The sequence below is a fragment of the Cyanistes caeruleus genome, chromosome 4 (assembly GCF_971803275.1).
Source record: "Cyanistes caeruleus chromosome 4, bCyaCae1.hap1.1, whole genome shotgun sequence".
In the NCBI taxonomy this organism is placed as follows: Eukaryota; Metazoa; Chordata; class Aves; order Passeriformes; family Paridae; genus Cyanistes; species Cyanistes caeruleus.
This window is the reverse complement of record NC_141704.1, coordinates 58,141,863-58,155,325: the sequence shown is the minus strand read 5'-3', so window position 1 is coordinate 58,155,325 and position 13,463 is coordinate 58,141,863. Positions and strand designations below refer to the sequence as shown.

At 42.2% G+C, this 13,463-nt stretch overlaps 1 protein-coding gene across 1 annotated transcript in view; it reads right to left on the bottom strand.

Annotated features, from left to right (window-relative positions):
- The window catches only part of KDM7A (lysine demethylase 7A), a 61,690-nt gene extending 48,492 nt beyond the window's left edge, over positions 1–13,198 (bottom strand). The window contains exon 1 of the mRNA XM_086884934.1: positions 12,880–13,198. Coding sequence (XP_086741060.1) covers positions 12,880–12,995 — 116 coding nt within the window. The 5' untranslated portion in view covers positions 12,996–13,198. The remainder of the gene's footprint in view (positions 1–12,879) is intronic.
- Between the last annotated feature and the right edge of the window lie 265 nt (positions 13,199–13,463).

Here is a 13,463-nt window from a genome sequence, read left to right as displayed (position 1 = left end):
GGCACACTGGTCAAAACTGAACCTATGCAGTCCATAACATATCAATAAGTTACTTTTACACATTATTCTAGCTACAGAAATCTAACTGCTCAATCCTCTTCAGATGGAATTAATGAAGCACAGTAATTTCCAGACCATGTGGAAACTTCAAATAGTGAAGAACAAAGCTAAAAAGAGTTTGGGGGTGGAGTTAAAATTCAGTGTTGATGTATCTGCATCCATTATTTTTATTCTGGATATAATTTGACATACAGATTTTAATCTAAAATTCTTATGAGTTCAGATCCAGGTTACCAAAACCATTTTTGCTCTATCGTATGCTATTTAGAATATTCTAAAGTATTTGCAAAAGCACAAATCCACATGTTTTAATCTAAATTTATAGACATATACTTTTAGAGGTAACCTTGAATTCACAGTCTGTGCTACTCAGCTCCAGTGTTTTTATATGGGAAAAAAGAAGATTTTATCCATATATCAGTGTATGTGTAGTGTGCATATATGTATCTCTTAAAATACCATCTCCTTCATAGTGGACAAAATTCACATGATTCCAACAGAAATGTTCAGAGAAATGCACAGGAAAAATATGAAGCATGAAGCAGAGGGCCTGTTGCAAAAGGGCCCCTGGAGATGAAGACTGATTTACTACTCCAGTAAAAATTACAGGAGATATTAGGGTTCACTTATTGTGAAGAAACACAAAATTAAGTCTTTGGGAGGAGATTTCCAGCCTTACCACTATGTGTAAATATCAACGAGTGAAAATTGCCCAGCTGGAAGGGGAAAGGTAACAGACATTGCTCAGTAATGCCCAATGACAGGGCAAATGCCAAGGGCTACTGATTAAAGCATATGAAATCCATCTGAACAGGGGGGAAAAAAAAGAAATTGCAAGAACAAAGAAGAAATTATTCATCTATATGTGGCTACTAGGACAATATCCAGTTAAAGATGCTGTCCCCTAAAGTCTACTTAAATTCAGAAGAAAGCTAACCTCAGAAGTACCTACACGCAGCCAGCACTTCACCACTTCATCTGAAAATTCCAGAAGCACCCCCTATTGTGCTCACCCTGTGCTCCCACTCAACTTATGCCACGTTCCCTGGTGTCTAAGGTATACTGTCAAAGTGCTGGGCACTAAGATGTTGTTATGAAGGGAGAAGTTATTTTGTTTTTCCAGCTGAGATAGCTGCAGTGCTTATTCAAGTTATGAGAGTTCAAGCCCACACATCTCAGGGGAATGTTCAACTCCAGCCCACTTTTTATGTAAAGATACCCTTTATCTTCCCCACTTAGGACCTCTTACTCTACAGAAAAGTATCCAGGAATTATGGGCCCTGAACAGAATGTAACATGACCCAAGCATAAGGGTCTGGTTAAAACCCTCAGACACTGACAAGATTATCTTAAGTTCTGATCCCTGCTCCTGACATTAGTGAATAAATAGATAAAGTGAGCATGAATTACAGCACAACCTTTTCCAAGTCTTAAGACATACTAATACATTTTTTTAGTGTTCAGATTTAATAGCACTTCCTACAGAAATATAGTAGTCTATCCCCTGGACTACGAATGCACCTGTTTTCCTTTTAAAAAAGGAAGAACTGTCTGTTTCCCTAAATATTTCAGGAACTGGCAAAGACTTGAAATTTGTCTCATACCTGCCAGGCTTTCTGGAGTATAAGTAACACTTAACAGGTGTTGCTTTTCTGGCTTGAAAGTAATAATGATGTTTTGCTTTTCTTTACAACCTCCACTAACATAATGTGAAAGTGCCAAAGAGGTGGTTCTTTGATAATTAGCAAAAAGTACTAAATACTTGACAGAAGAATAATCTTTTACTAGAAGTCTTTCCTAGATAAAGATTTAGAGGTCAACGATCTCTAAAGAGCCTTTAATGAGTTTGACATATTGCTGAATGTGAAGTATTAAGCTATTTTCTTACACTTCAATTACAGAAGTTTATTTATAAGTTTGCTTATATTACATAGCACTGGCCATGAAATTAACTGAAACTAAAAATACTAAAAAAAAAATCCGAAAAATAACCAAAAAACAACACCCCCCCCCCCCCCAATAAACCAAAAAAATACTCCACCTCCACCCCTCCCCCCCAAAAAAAAAACTCTGAGACAAAAACAAAAACCCCACAAGCTGTTTGGGGAATGAAAATTCCCCAATCTTACAATGTAATTTGTAGTACGTCAATTTAAATACACACTTGGATTCAGCTTTCTTTAAAAGGACATCTTTTCTCCTTTATCAATTCAAGACAGACTTATATAAGACAACATCAAACTATGTATTTATCTTCAGAAAATGCAGTAATTAAAATTGGACTTTGTGCAGCTGATTCAGGTTAGATTCCATTTAGAGAAAGATACTGAATGTTACAGTTTAAATTTAAATTAATGCTGATCATCAGTCCTTATGTTCAGCACACCATAAAGTAGTTTCCACCCAGTCAAAAACTCAACCACACATTTGTATCAACAAGTACCACCAAGCCCACTGGCTGCTTTAGAACTTGGATCTTCCTCATATCACTTCAGAATGACTGGTCACTGCAGCAGATATTCTAGCACAGAGGCCTTTTTCAGTCACAAATTAATGTTCAAATTTAAAACGTCACACTCTTGCAGAACAAGTCAATACTCTCCACGTATTCTTTGTTTTGATAGTTTTCTCCTGCATTGTCTTTCCTTAGATCTCTCTCCATCCAGCTTTTCACCTACAAGACTCTTCTGTACCAGGCTGTTTATCCCCATTGTAGATATCCCACGTGAACAGAAAAATCTTCTGATCTCAGTTCCAATTTTTCAGACACCTGAAAACCATAAGTTCCATTCAATTATTTTGTGTCTGGTACAGTTTTGAAAAGGAAGTATCTACTTTATTCCCATCCTCTTGGCATACAGTCAGTATGTTTCCAACAATGATCATTTAGAGATTTACAGTTTTTCTTCTAAACACATGGCAAGCATATTAAGGGGATAGAGCACATTTCCTAACAAAAAACTTGTTCCAAAGTATTGCGGTGCACAAGCTCCATAGAAAGCTGATGAATTTCTCAGGGGCTCAGAGCAATGCATAGGTTCACACTAGAAAGATGCTTGCCCAGCTTCCTCAGGTTGGCATAAGAAACAGAATTTTACTTTACTAGGTTAACCAGCACATTTATATAACACATTTATCTGCTCATTCTATCTCCAAATTCCCTATTAACAGTAGAAGAAAAAAAGAAAAAGAGGGGGAAAAACCACCCCAGAAAAATAGACTATTCAAAGCATTTAATAATGCGGCATGAGAATCACGTTAGAGTTTACTATCCATTGCCCTGGAATGGAGTAGGAAGCTGCAAATAGAGACTTTACTGCTTCAAAGCGGCTGTGTGGTCCACTAGCAACTCCTCGGGAATTTTCCATGTAGCTTGCATTGAGAACTGCCACCACACACTGCAGGGATGTATCCACTTCCCTTCTCAGCACACGTGTGTCAAAAGCAGCAAGGAATTCATTGCCGTTCTCTCTTAATCACACGGTGTAAATGTACCCATGCCTGTTTTATGTAAGTTTAGTCCAGACAAACAAGATGTCTGCTCAAAATCATTTTGCTGATCACAATGAAAGGCTAAAGCTTTATTTTTCCATGTTTTACCACTTTTTCACGATAGGCTCACTTCCTTGTCCCAGTCCCCACATAGCATCACTGTTTCAGAAATCAAAGAAAGAGAATTAAGACACAGTGCAACCCTATGAAAAACAAAGATCCAAGCAACACGAGCACTGACATTCATATGCTGGGGGGAAGAAAAAAGGCAGAAGAGCGCTAATAAGCAAACAGGGTTGTAGAGAAATGTCAGATCTCTTCCTTAATGTAAGGAACTACCTTCAGGAAAAGACCACTTGTATGAAAAGCATCATAGGATGCAAGTAACAGCACCTGACATTGAGAAGCTGAACACTGGTACCAGTGATATTCTTCTTTCACTAATATACAAGATTTTATTCTCTCTTATAATGATAGATCTATTCAGTATCAGAACTAACCAGGAATAAAAAGGTTTAATTTCTCTAAAGTGAAAGGTTTGTGTTTTTTCATTAGACAATAATTTTATTTCCACAGTCAAATAAGGAGCAGGAAATAGAATGCACAGTATATTTTCACTGGCGATGCTAGCTGAGCCATCAATTCCAAAAACTCAAGAGGAACTGGAATCTGCCCTTACTGGTAAAATATAAAAGTCAGGAGGTAACATTTCCAGAAGGCCTTAGGAGCTGCACCTTTGCATGTGCAATTTCTGATCTACTCAAATGATACTCCTAACCCTAGTTCATACCTAGATCATTCAGTTTCATGATGCTTGAAGCACAAGCCAGCTGACCATGTTGGAAGTGTAAGGTACAGCCAAGGCATCTGCTTTCACTCAGTTCTAAAGTGCTAAATAAGCACTTTTCAGCAAGAATATCAGTCCAATCACTCAATACTACAGCTGTCCCATTTGTTCTTAGCGAGAATAAGAACAGCATTCTAAACTACTTCCGTGATACTCACTCCATCAGGGGAGCACATTTTACTGCAGTGTTAGGAGATGCAAAGGAACGCCCCAAGATGTCCTAGCTGTTCACTCAGCATCAGAGGCAGCAAGCTGCTGCTCACCTTCGCCTCACACTGATGTGTCCTCTGGGCAGACAAATAGTGTAGTCAGAAGGTAGCTTGAGCTTTAAGAGGCTACATGTGCACACCAATTTTCTTGACATGATTTTGGTCCTCTGTTACATAAGCAACAGAAGCACAGAGAAATACCTAGGACAGAGTGGGCTTGTGATATGTCAACACAACTTTGTGAAATAAGGGATAACACTATGCTGAGGGGGCAGACTTAATATTTTCCTGAGCACAGTGCCCCAATTATCACCACTACCTTGCTTTTGGTACTGTTCCTAGACTGCTCTGTACAGCACTCCACACCTCAGAGAGGTGCCCAGCAGTACCTCTGAAAACTCTGTGTTAACTTCCAGCACCTCACTTCTCTTCTTCTGTTTGTTCTTAACACCAGGTTTTGCAAGGCAACAGCATGATGTAATCCTTTAGTGAAAAGATCCAAATATTCTTGTTATTGAAACAAAATTAAAAATCTGTATGTTGAGCAAGACAACCAGAGGTTTTACAAGTACTATTGGGTAATAAGACACAGCAATTTCTTTGGCTGTTCTTCATTTATCTGATTTGGACTTTATTTATTGGCAAGCATCAATATTCCAAAAGAAAAATGTCACTCTCTTTAGAAAATACTGCCTAGTAAGTGGCAAGAATGACAGATCAGAGTAATCACATATCTTCAATATCAAAGATTCCATTTCTCAGAGAGTCACCTTTCCTTGCACTTGTTTTCATGAGAAGTCCTTTAAGAGCCTTTAAGTGAATAAAGTATTCATGCAAATGGAACAAACACAATTAAATTTATGAAATTAATTTCCCAGCCTAGCTGCCATGTCAGCTGACAGTTTCAGATGAAAATAAATAGATTTCAGACCACAATATATTAAAAATCTAGACCAATCATACATACTCCAACTGGCTTTTAAGACAGAGTAATGTGGGAAGGTTTAAAAAAAAACCTTTCTTGCTTTTGTGGCGAACATCAGTATTTATGCCTGCTTGAGCAACAATGAACTCAGTATTTTCAAACAGAAACACCAGTTTTGAAGTCTACTTTAGTTAATGTTGAAGTAATGGAGAAAACAGTATTAAATATTAATTCCATTCAAAAGCAGAATTGACCTGAGGAGGGTTACCAGCCACATAAATCCATATTACCACCACACAGCAAACATCTCAAGACGATTCATACTCCATAGATTTTTAGTTCTGTGTATTCATGAGCTAATGATATAATACATTAGAAAGGACTGACAAAATGAAAAATAGCTTAGCTTCTTTAAAAGCTATATATTTCACTAAAATACCTCTCATATGTTGATAATAAAGCAATAGCAATGCTGTTAATTGAATTTTCATACTTGAGCAATGAGACAAAGGTAAAATTGGAGCATTTATATGCACTGTACCTACAGAAATCTTTACTGATTACTCAGAGTTGTTTTGAGACAATGGTATTTTATTCCACAGTAATGTAGGGAAAGTACAAATAGTTACATGAAGAGTGTAAGTTCAACTTGTACAAACTGTCACGGGAACAGAATGGAGACACTGTATTATTGCGTGATCTTTCAAAAGATGCAGAAAGTGCATAGAAACTGCACTGATCATAAAAAAAAAAACTGCTAATGAATATGAAAACTATCCCCAAAAAGAAAAGCTAGAAACCACAAATGAAGAATGAAAACAAAATTAATGTGATTTTGCTCACTGGCAGTTAACAGAGTGATACTCCACTGTAAGGCTTAAACCATTTTACTGCCAATGTGTTGCTCTAAGAGAACTCATCATTATCAACAGATAAAGATAAGTTTAAAATAAAAAGAATATATTTCACATTCTGCACTGTAACACCTAGTAGGTATATACAGAAATTAGGTGTACCAAGCAGCAATCCCCCAACCAGACTTTTCTCACCTCTCCAGTTTTTAGACACAGAAGTCACAAAACGTAGCCTTCTGAAAACATTTTAATTCCTCAAATTACTTATGTATTAAACATAAAGGGAAAGGAAGATATTGAAGTGCTTCAGGAGCATCAACAAATGACATTCTGGAATATAAAATCATCATAAATTAACTAACCAATAAAATTTCACAGTAAAATTACACAAATACTTACAGTGCCTTCATTTGCACAGTCAAGAATGGCCAAAACAAAAGCAATTAGACCAAAAATATAGGTCAACTATAATATTACAGAAAATTAGACGTAGTGTTTAAATTACCTATCTAAACCTCTATCTTTTAAATAACACTGAAAAAGTAATAATTAATTTTGCTTTAGAAATTAGAACTATTACCATTTAATAACTGTTTAGAAACTCACTAGAATCTTGTTGGACTCTAATTTAAAAAGTTTAATCATGTACTATTCAGTTCTCTTACAGATTTTTATTGGACAATATGTTTTCTTCTTGTCCTAGTTACTTTATCAGAAGGCATAAGCTAAAACATCTATTATGTTTTATTCCAGAACAAATGAAAAAAATTACGAAATTACAATCTCAAGGAAAGGAGTGTTAACTTTCAAAGTACACCTACTTCAAATAAAGCCAGTTCTTCAAGTTAACTATAAAGAGAAAAACTTGCACACTATTCTACATGTTATTACGCAGTTTCAAAAAATTGAAGCAATTTGAATACTTGCAACTCTTCGGTGTTTATTATGGCAGAACACACCTAACTTTAATATATATTAATAAGACTTCCCACTTCAGAGATGGGAACCAAGAGGAAAAAAATGGTTTGTCCAAATGAAGACTATAAAAGAATTGGAAACAGACACCCAGTCACACAAGTGCTTGTCTAGCATCCTTATTATAACTAGTTTCTTTTCAGTCTAACCAAAACTGTTTCAGCTTTTGTATTGTTAGAAGAGCTTGAGGTCACTTCAAGTTACTTAATACTTTGGCAGAGGGTACACAGCTCATTGGACTGAAGTTGAGACTTCCATCTTACTTCTGAGAAAACATGGCTAAGCCAAGGAAAAGTAAAATTAAACACATCAGCTTTCCCTTGAGGTCTAAAACACTTCCCTAAGATCCACCAAATTGCCACATGAAGGATTTAAGGCTTACACATCACAAGAGCCAGAAAGTCAGCTTGAAAGTTCTCTGGTGCCAGACCAAAGCTCTGTTGATTCAGTTCAGGTCCCTGAATGTTTCTAACTACAAGGTCTTAATTTTCAGTAAAGAGGTCAGCACCAGAAAACATTTGTAACAGACTCTGCAATCTCCACATTCTCTGACATGAGCATCACCATGCCTTGTCCTCTAACTCCCAGACAGATGAAAGAGCTTCACCTACGCCTGCAAACAGATGATGTTGTGGGGTTGTGCTCCTGCAGCTGCACTGGCAATGCCTCGATTCCCTTGGACCTTGGACTAGACGAGCAACTGGGTCTGGGCAGAATCACACATAGTGACTGAGACACAAAAACAGGGCTCTACAAAACGGGATGAACTATCAATCCCAAAATGGGCAATGAGGAAGAAAAATGAGTGACTCTTCTGTCTTTTCCCACCAGTATCATCTCCAACAACACATTCCTTCAAGTGTTTTGCAACACTCTGGGACTCATCCTAGCCTTTGACAAGCCCACTCGGCTCAGTAGCACAACAAAAAGCTAACCCAGCAAGAGAATGGGTTCTGTCAGTTTTCTGAGCAGAGTTGATTTACCAATCAGGCAAGCACTGAACCAGCAAAAGAGGAATTATAGTAGCATGCAGCCAGGAGCAGGACAGCCTCTTTCAGCAGCAGAGTTGGCAAAGCCCATCGTGCAGAACCTCATGTATAAAGCTCCAAAACAAAGAACCAATTCAGGAAAAGTAGTCACTATAGCACATGTATTTCCTTCTTTTCTTAAGGAGAAAGTCTGCCTTCAGAGTACAAATGACTGCGTTCAGACAGACCTGTACCACGTAACCTAACAGCTCTAAGAGGGAAACCTTGATTTTACATCAAGATCATATTAAGGAGTGGATGAGAAGTTTTGTGTTTCTTCAGAGACCAAACAATGACATGTTCAAATCTATACAATATCAGAAAAAATACATTCTACATGAATTACGCTCAGATGTGACTTTGGCACTGAATTTTTCCTCCATGTGAGGAAAAAGGGCCTCAAGGCATCTGCAGTTTAAATGATAATCTTCAAACGGTACCCGAATCACCTTTCTTTTCAAATGATGTTATTAAATGTTTTCTTAGAACGACAAAGCTGTAAAAAACATCAAACACCTAATGGCAAAATACCACCAATGAACTGCTGTAGGAAAGGGCAAAGTTAATTCTTTTAAGACTATACAAAATACAGAACTAATCCTGAGAGCAAGAGCTAACTATTTAAAAACAATTCCATATAAATTTAATCAATTTGGCTTTGCTTTGCAACAGAAACATGTACATACGTACACTACATACAGATTAGTGCTGTATTTCCCTGACTGCCCTCTAAGCTGCTCAAATTAAATATTTATTTCTGTAAACATAAAAATATCCTCCTTGAGGGGGAAGACAACCAAGTTGACACCATTATGAAATTTTCAGGTAAACTGCTAATTTTGAATTTAAAAAAAAAAAAAAAAAAAAAAAATGCTTTCTCCTTCTTATGCCCCATAAACTCTGACTTTGAAGAGCAAAACATTTCCTTTGTTTAACTAAAAAAACAAACATATTTTTGTAATATAAAGAAGATTAGAAAGGTTGCAGACATTTCAAAAGGCAAAGATCTGTAATTGACATGCACACATTTGATAATTTCTTAACCTATTCATCATTGAGATGTTATAAGTTCACTGTATGTTTGTTGAGAAACAAAACATCCCTGGAAAAGCGCAATACAGAAGGCTTCACAGGGATATATTCATAGTTTACCTGACTGACTTCTCCAAACTCCTTTACAACTAGTACAGGACCAGTGCAGCTTTACAAAGCCAACCTCCGCAAAAGGCAAATTTTACAGTATTTTACTCCTGAAATATCACAGACAACATTACACTGTGCAGACAAAAACTGAATTATATGCCTAAACTTCAGTTTGTTCTGACCTGAGATCTAGTCTACAGAAATAAGTCACACCTATACAATGCATATAAATCTAGTTGAGTACATGTATCATGGACAGAAAAAAGGACAAAAATTTCAACAGGATTTCTGCAAACATCACAAACATGTTTCAAGAACAGAGCTGACTGTAAAATCAGTTTAAAAAAAGATATGTAACTTATGCACAGAATACATCACAGCAAAAAACACAAACAAGAAAAGATGACAGCATGTTGTTAACCTAACTGAAACAATGCATCAAAAAACGAAGGTAGGCAGAGATAGCACAAGAAGTATCACAAAATGATACATATAATTTGAAGAAGAAACCGAGAAATTAAAGAGGTTTCAAGAGCTGCAGAACACATCCAAGAAAAAGTTGACCACACAGAGAAGCATAAAGGACTTCTTATGCTACATCCTAGCTGGAGTATATTCTAGACAAGTCAGAATGGGGTAATCAGCTTAATGTGACATTTTCATTTAAAGCAGATAAAAAAGATGGGGAAAACACAAGAAATTGTCTAAAATATAAACGGATTTTCCCATCTGAAAGCTCTGACAGTTTGTCACATCTAAAGCTCTGTAGTCTCTGCACACTTACAAGCCATTCAGGAAGGCGACGAAGCCTCAAACAGCACACAGGCACCCGCGTTACGCTCTTTTGTTCAGAAGGGGTAATTACACCAGACTGTGACTGGATGTTAGGCCCACTCAGAGAGTAACTGAAACCCACAATGCAGGTTCGCAGCTTTGCCAGGCACAACAGAACATTTGCTTTAACACAAATATTTGCCAAAAGCAATAAAATGCGTGTTTCATAATACTAATCTATTGATACAGCAAACCAAAGTACAAATCATTTGAAAACAGAGTGCAAGAACACACAGGAAAAAAAAAAAAAAAAAAAATCACATCAAAATTTTAAAGGGACGAAGTAACAATCTGTCAGAACAGACTTTGTATGGCCTCCACTGTACTGTTCAGGAGCTCTCTTGACCATACACAGGAAGGCAGCGAAGAGTCCATGATCCAGTAATACACACTTGGTACCATGCTAGCACACCGCAGCCTGGGTTTACATGTTTCTTAAGATAGAACACACATCAGTCCCATTCCACAGGCCAGGGAAAGAAAAAAAAGAAAAAAAAAAATCAAGAAAACATGAAACTAAGAAGTTTACCAAAAACTTAAAGATTTGAGAGCGTGTGTTTTCTTGCACAAGCTACATAACAGTCTTCAGACACTCTTAAAGCAAGGAGAAAGGCACTCCCAGGGCAGACCACAGCTAGCAGGGGGCAACCTCGTCTCCCAAAAACCTGCCCCTTAGTCATGAGACTGCATGAGCATGCAACTAAATCCCAAAGCAGCATGGCTGTTGCTATCTCTTGCTTGCTTATTTTCCACTCTTAGGGTTTCAGACTATCAAGGCAATTCAGTGCTAGCAGGCTTTTTCTACCCATTACATGGGAGAGTTCAATCACAGGAACCAGTGTGGGGCTTTTTGCAGATCGAGATCCAAGAAAGCTACCAAGTGGTCTGTCCCACCTCTGGATTAGGCAACGCTTTCCTCCTCATAACAATTTCAGAAATTTAGTTCACCCATACCCCAGCAATACTGACGCACAAGGCTGGCATTTAAGTTAAGCCTGGATGGAACCTGAGCAATTGCCAGGACATTCTGAAAGAGCAACCACACAAAATCAGAAAAAGACTTAGAAAAGAACCTGTAACTGCACAAATACTTCAGGCAACGCCTGCACCTTTACTGTAGGCAGTGACCGAGTTCTGACAAACTTGTATTAAGCTGCTGTAAGCCAAAAGAGCTGTTGTGTGTCTTGCTCTCTACAACAGTACTGGCAGTCTAGTTAAAAATATTAATGAGAGGTTGTTTTTAAGGTATAACAATCCTGCTTTGCCGGTTTTTATGGTTTACAAAGCCCATTTCGCACTTTCTATTATACTGCAGTTCGAGCAAGGAGAAGTCCATGTACAAAGAACAAATCACCTCGACCTACACGCAAGTAAACATCCGAAATGCTGCGAGCCTTCCCTTCGTCCTAAAACGTGGCAAGAAAACACCCGTGTGTAACAATTACTGTTAAGTAACACCTAGACACGCAACCTACTTTTTGTCGGCGTTTGTCTTTTGCCGCTTGAGGGGAAGAAATAGGAAAATAAATACGGGAAAAACAAACCCAAACAACTGGGACCCCGCACACGGCCCCCGCCGGGGCGCTGCGAGCGCCGTGCCCGGCGGGCAGGGTCGGGGGCGGGCGGTGCGGGCCCTGGCCGGCAGGGGGCGCGGCGCGGGCGGCCGGCGCTGTTGTTGTTGCCGCTCGGGGTATTTAAACGCCGGGCTGTCAATCACGGGCGCCGCGCGCTCCCCGGCGCTCCCCGCACGGCGGGGGCGGCACCGAGCGGCCCCGCAGCCCCGGCCCGGCCGAGCCGCCGCCGCCACCGCCGCGGGCCCCCAACTTGCTCCTTTGTTTAACTGCCCGTGAATCCCCACCGCCGCCGCCGCTTCCTCCCGCTCGCAGCGGCGGCCGACGGGCCTTTTATTATTCACACGCTCTGCTCGCAAAACACACGCGCGGCGGCGGCGGCCGCTCGGGACCAGGCTGGAAACGTCAAAGCGGCGAGAGGCGCGGGGCGACCCTCTTTCTCCTCCTCCGCCGGCCCCCGAACAAAACGCACGGGCAGCCCGGAGCTCGCAGCCGGCCGGGGACAGCCCCGGCGCCCGCACTTCTCCGCCGGGAGACCGCCCTGTCCCGGGAGAGACCCCCCCGGGGGCGCGGGGGGACACGCGACGCCTCTGCACAGTCGGCACAACTTCGGGGTGGCCCCGGCCCCGCCAGCCCCGCATCTGTTGCTCTTTCGTAACCAGCCCCCCCCCCCCCCGCGCCTGGCCCGGCCCGACCGCCCCCTCACAGCCGCGGACCCATGTGCCCGGGGACGGCCGCCGGCGCCGGCACTGTCCCCGCGGCGGGAGGCGGGGGGAGAGCCGGTCCGGGCGAGCGCCCGCCGCTCCCCCCGTGCTGCCGCCGCGCAGCCATTGTCCCCCCCGGGGGGAGGGGGTAAGGCGACTGCCACCGCCTGTGCCCGGTGCCGCCCGGCGGCTGCCCCGCCGCGCCGCCCGGCCCCGGCGCGGCTCCCGGCGCCTTACCTGCCGTGGAACCAGTCCTTGCAGATGTCGCACTCGATCATGAAGCGGCTCACGTCGTAGGGTTCGCGGCACACGCAGTACACGGGGGTCGCGGCGGCGGCCGTCGCTCCGGCCATCTTTAAAGAACTCCCTGACTGAGCCGCCCGCCCCGCTCCGCTCCTCCCCGTCCCGTCCCGTTCCCCCCCCCCCGCCCGGCTCCCTCCGCCGCGGCCGCGGCGGCGCCGCCAATAACAACAGCGCGCGTGCCGGCCCCGCACGCCGCGCGCGCCCCCCGCCGCCGGCTGGCACGCGCACGGGGCGGGCGGCACGGGAGCGAGCGGACAACAGCGCGCGGGGGCGCGCGCACGTGCGTCACCCGGCCCCCGTGGAGGCGGGAGGAGGAGGAGGATGGGGACGGCGATGGGAGGGGGGTGGGGGAAAGCACCGCCCCACCCGCCCCGCCCGGCGACCGTCCCCGCCGCGCCTGCGCCCCGCGGAACAGTCCGCGCCCCGCCCCGCTCCGCCCGAAGCGGCGGGGACTGAGCGTGCGCGGCCGGGCCGGGAGAGGAAAGAGCGATTTTCCCCGTTGAGCGCGCGGGGTGGGG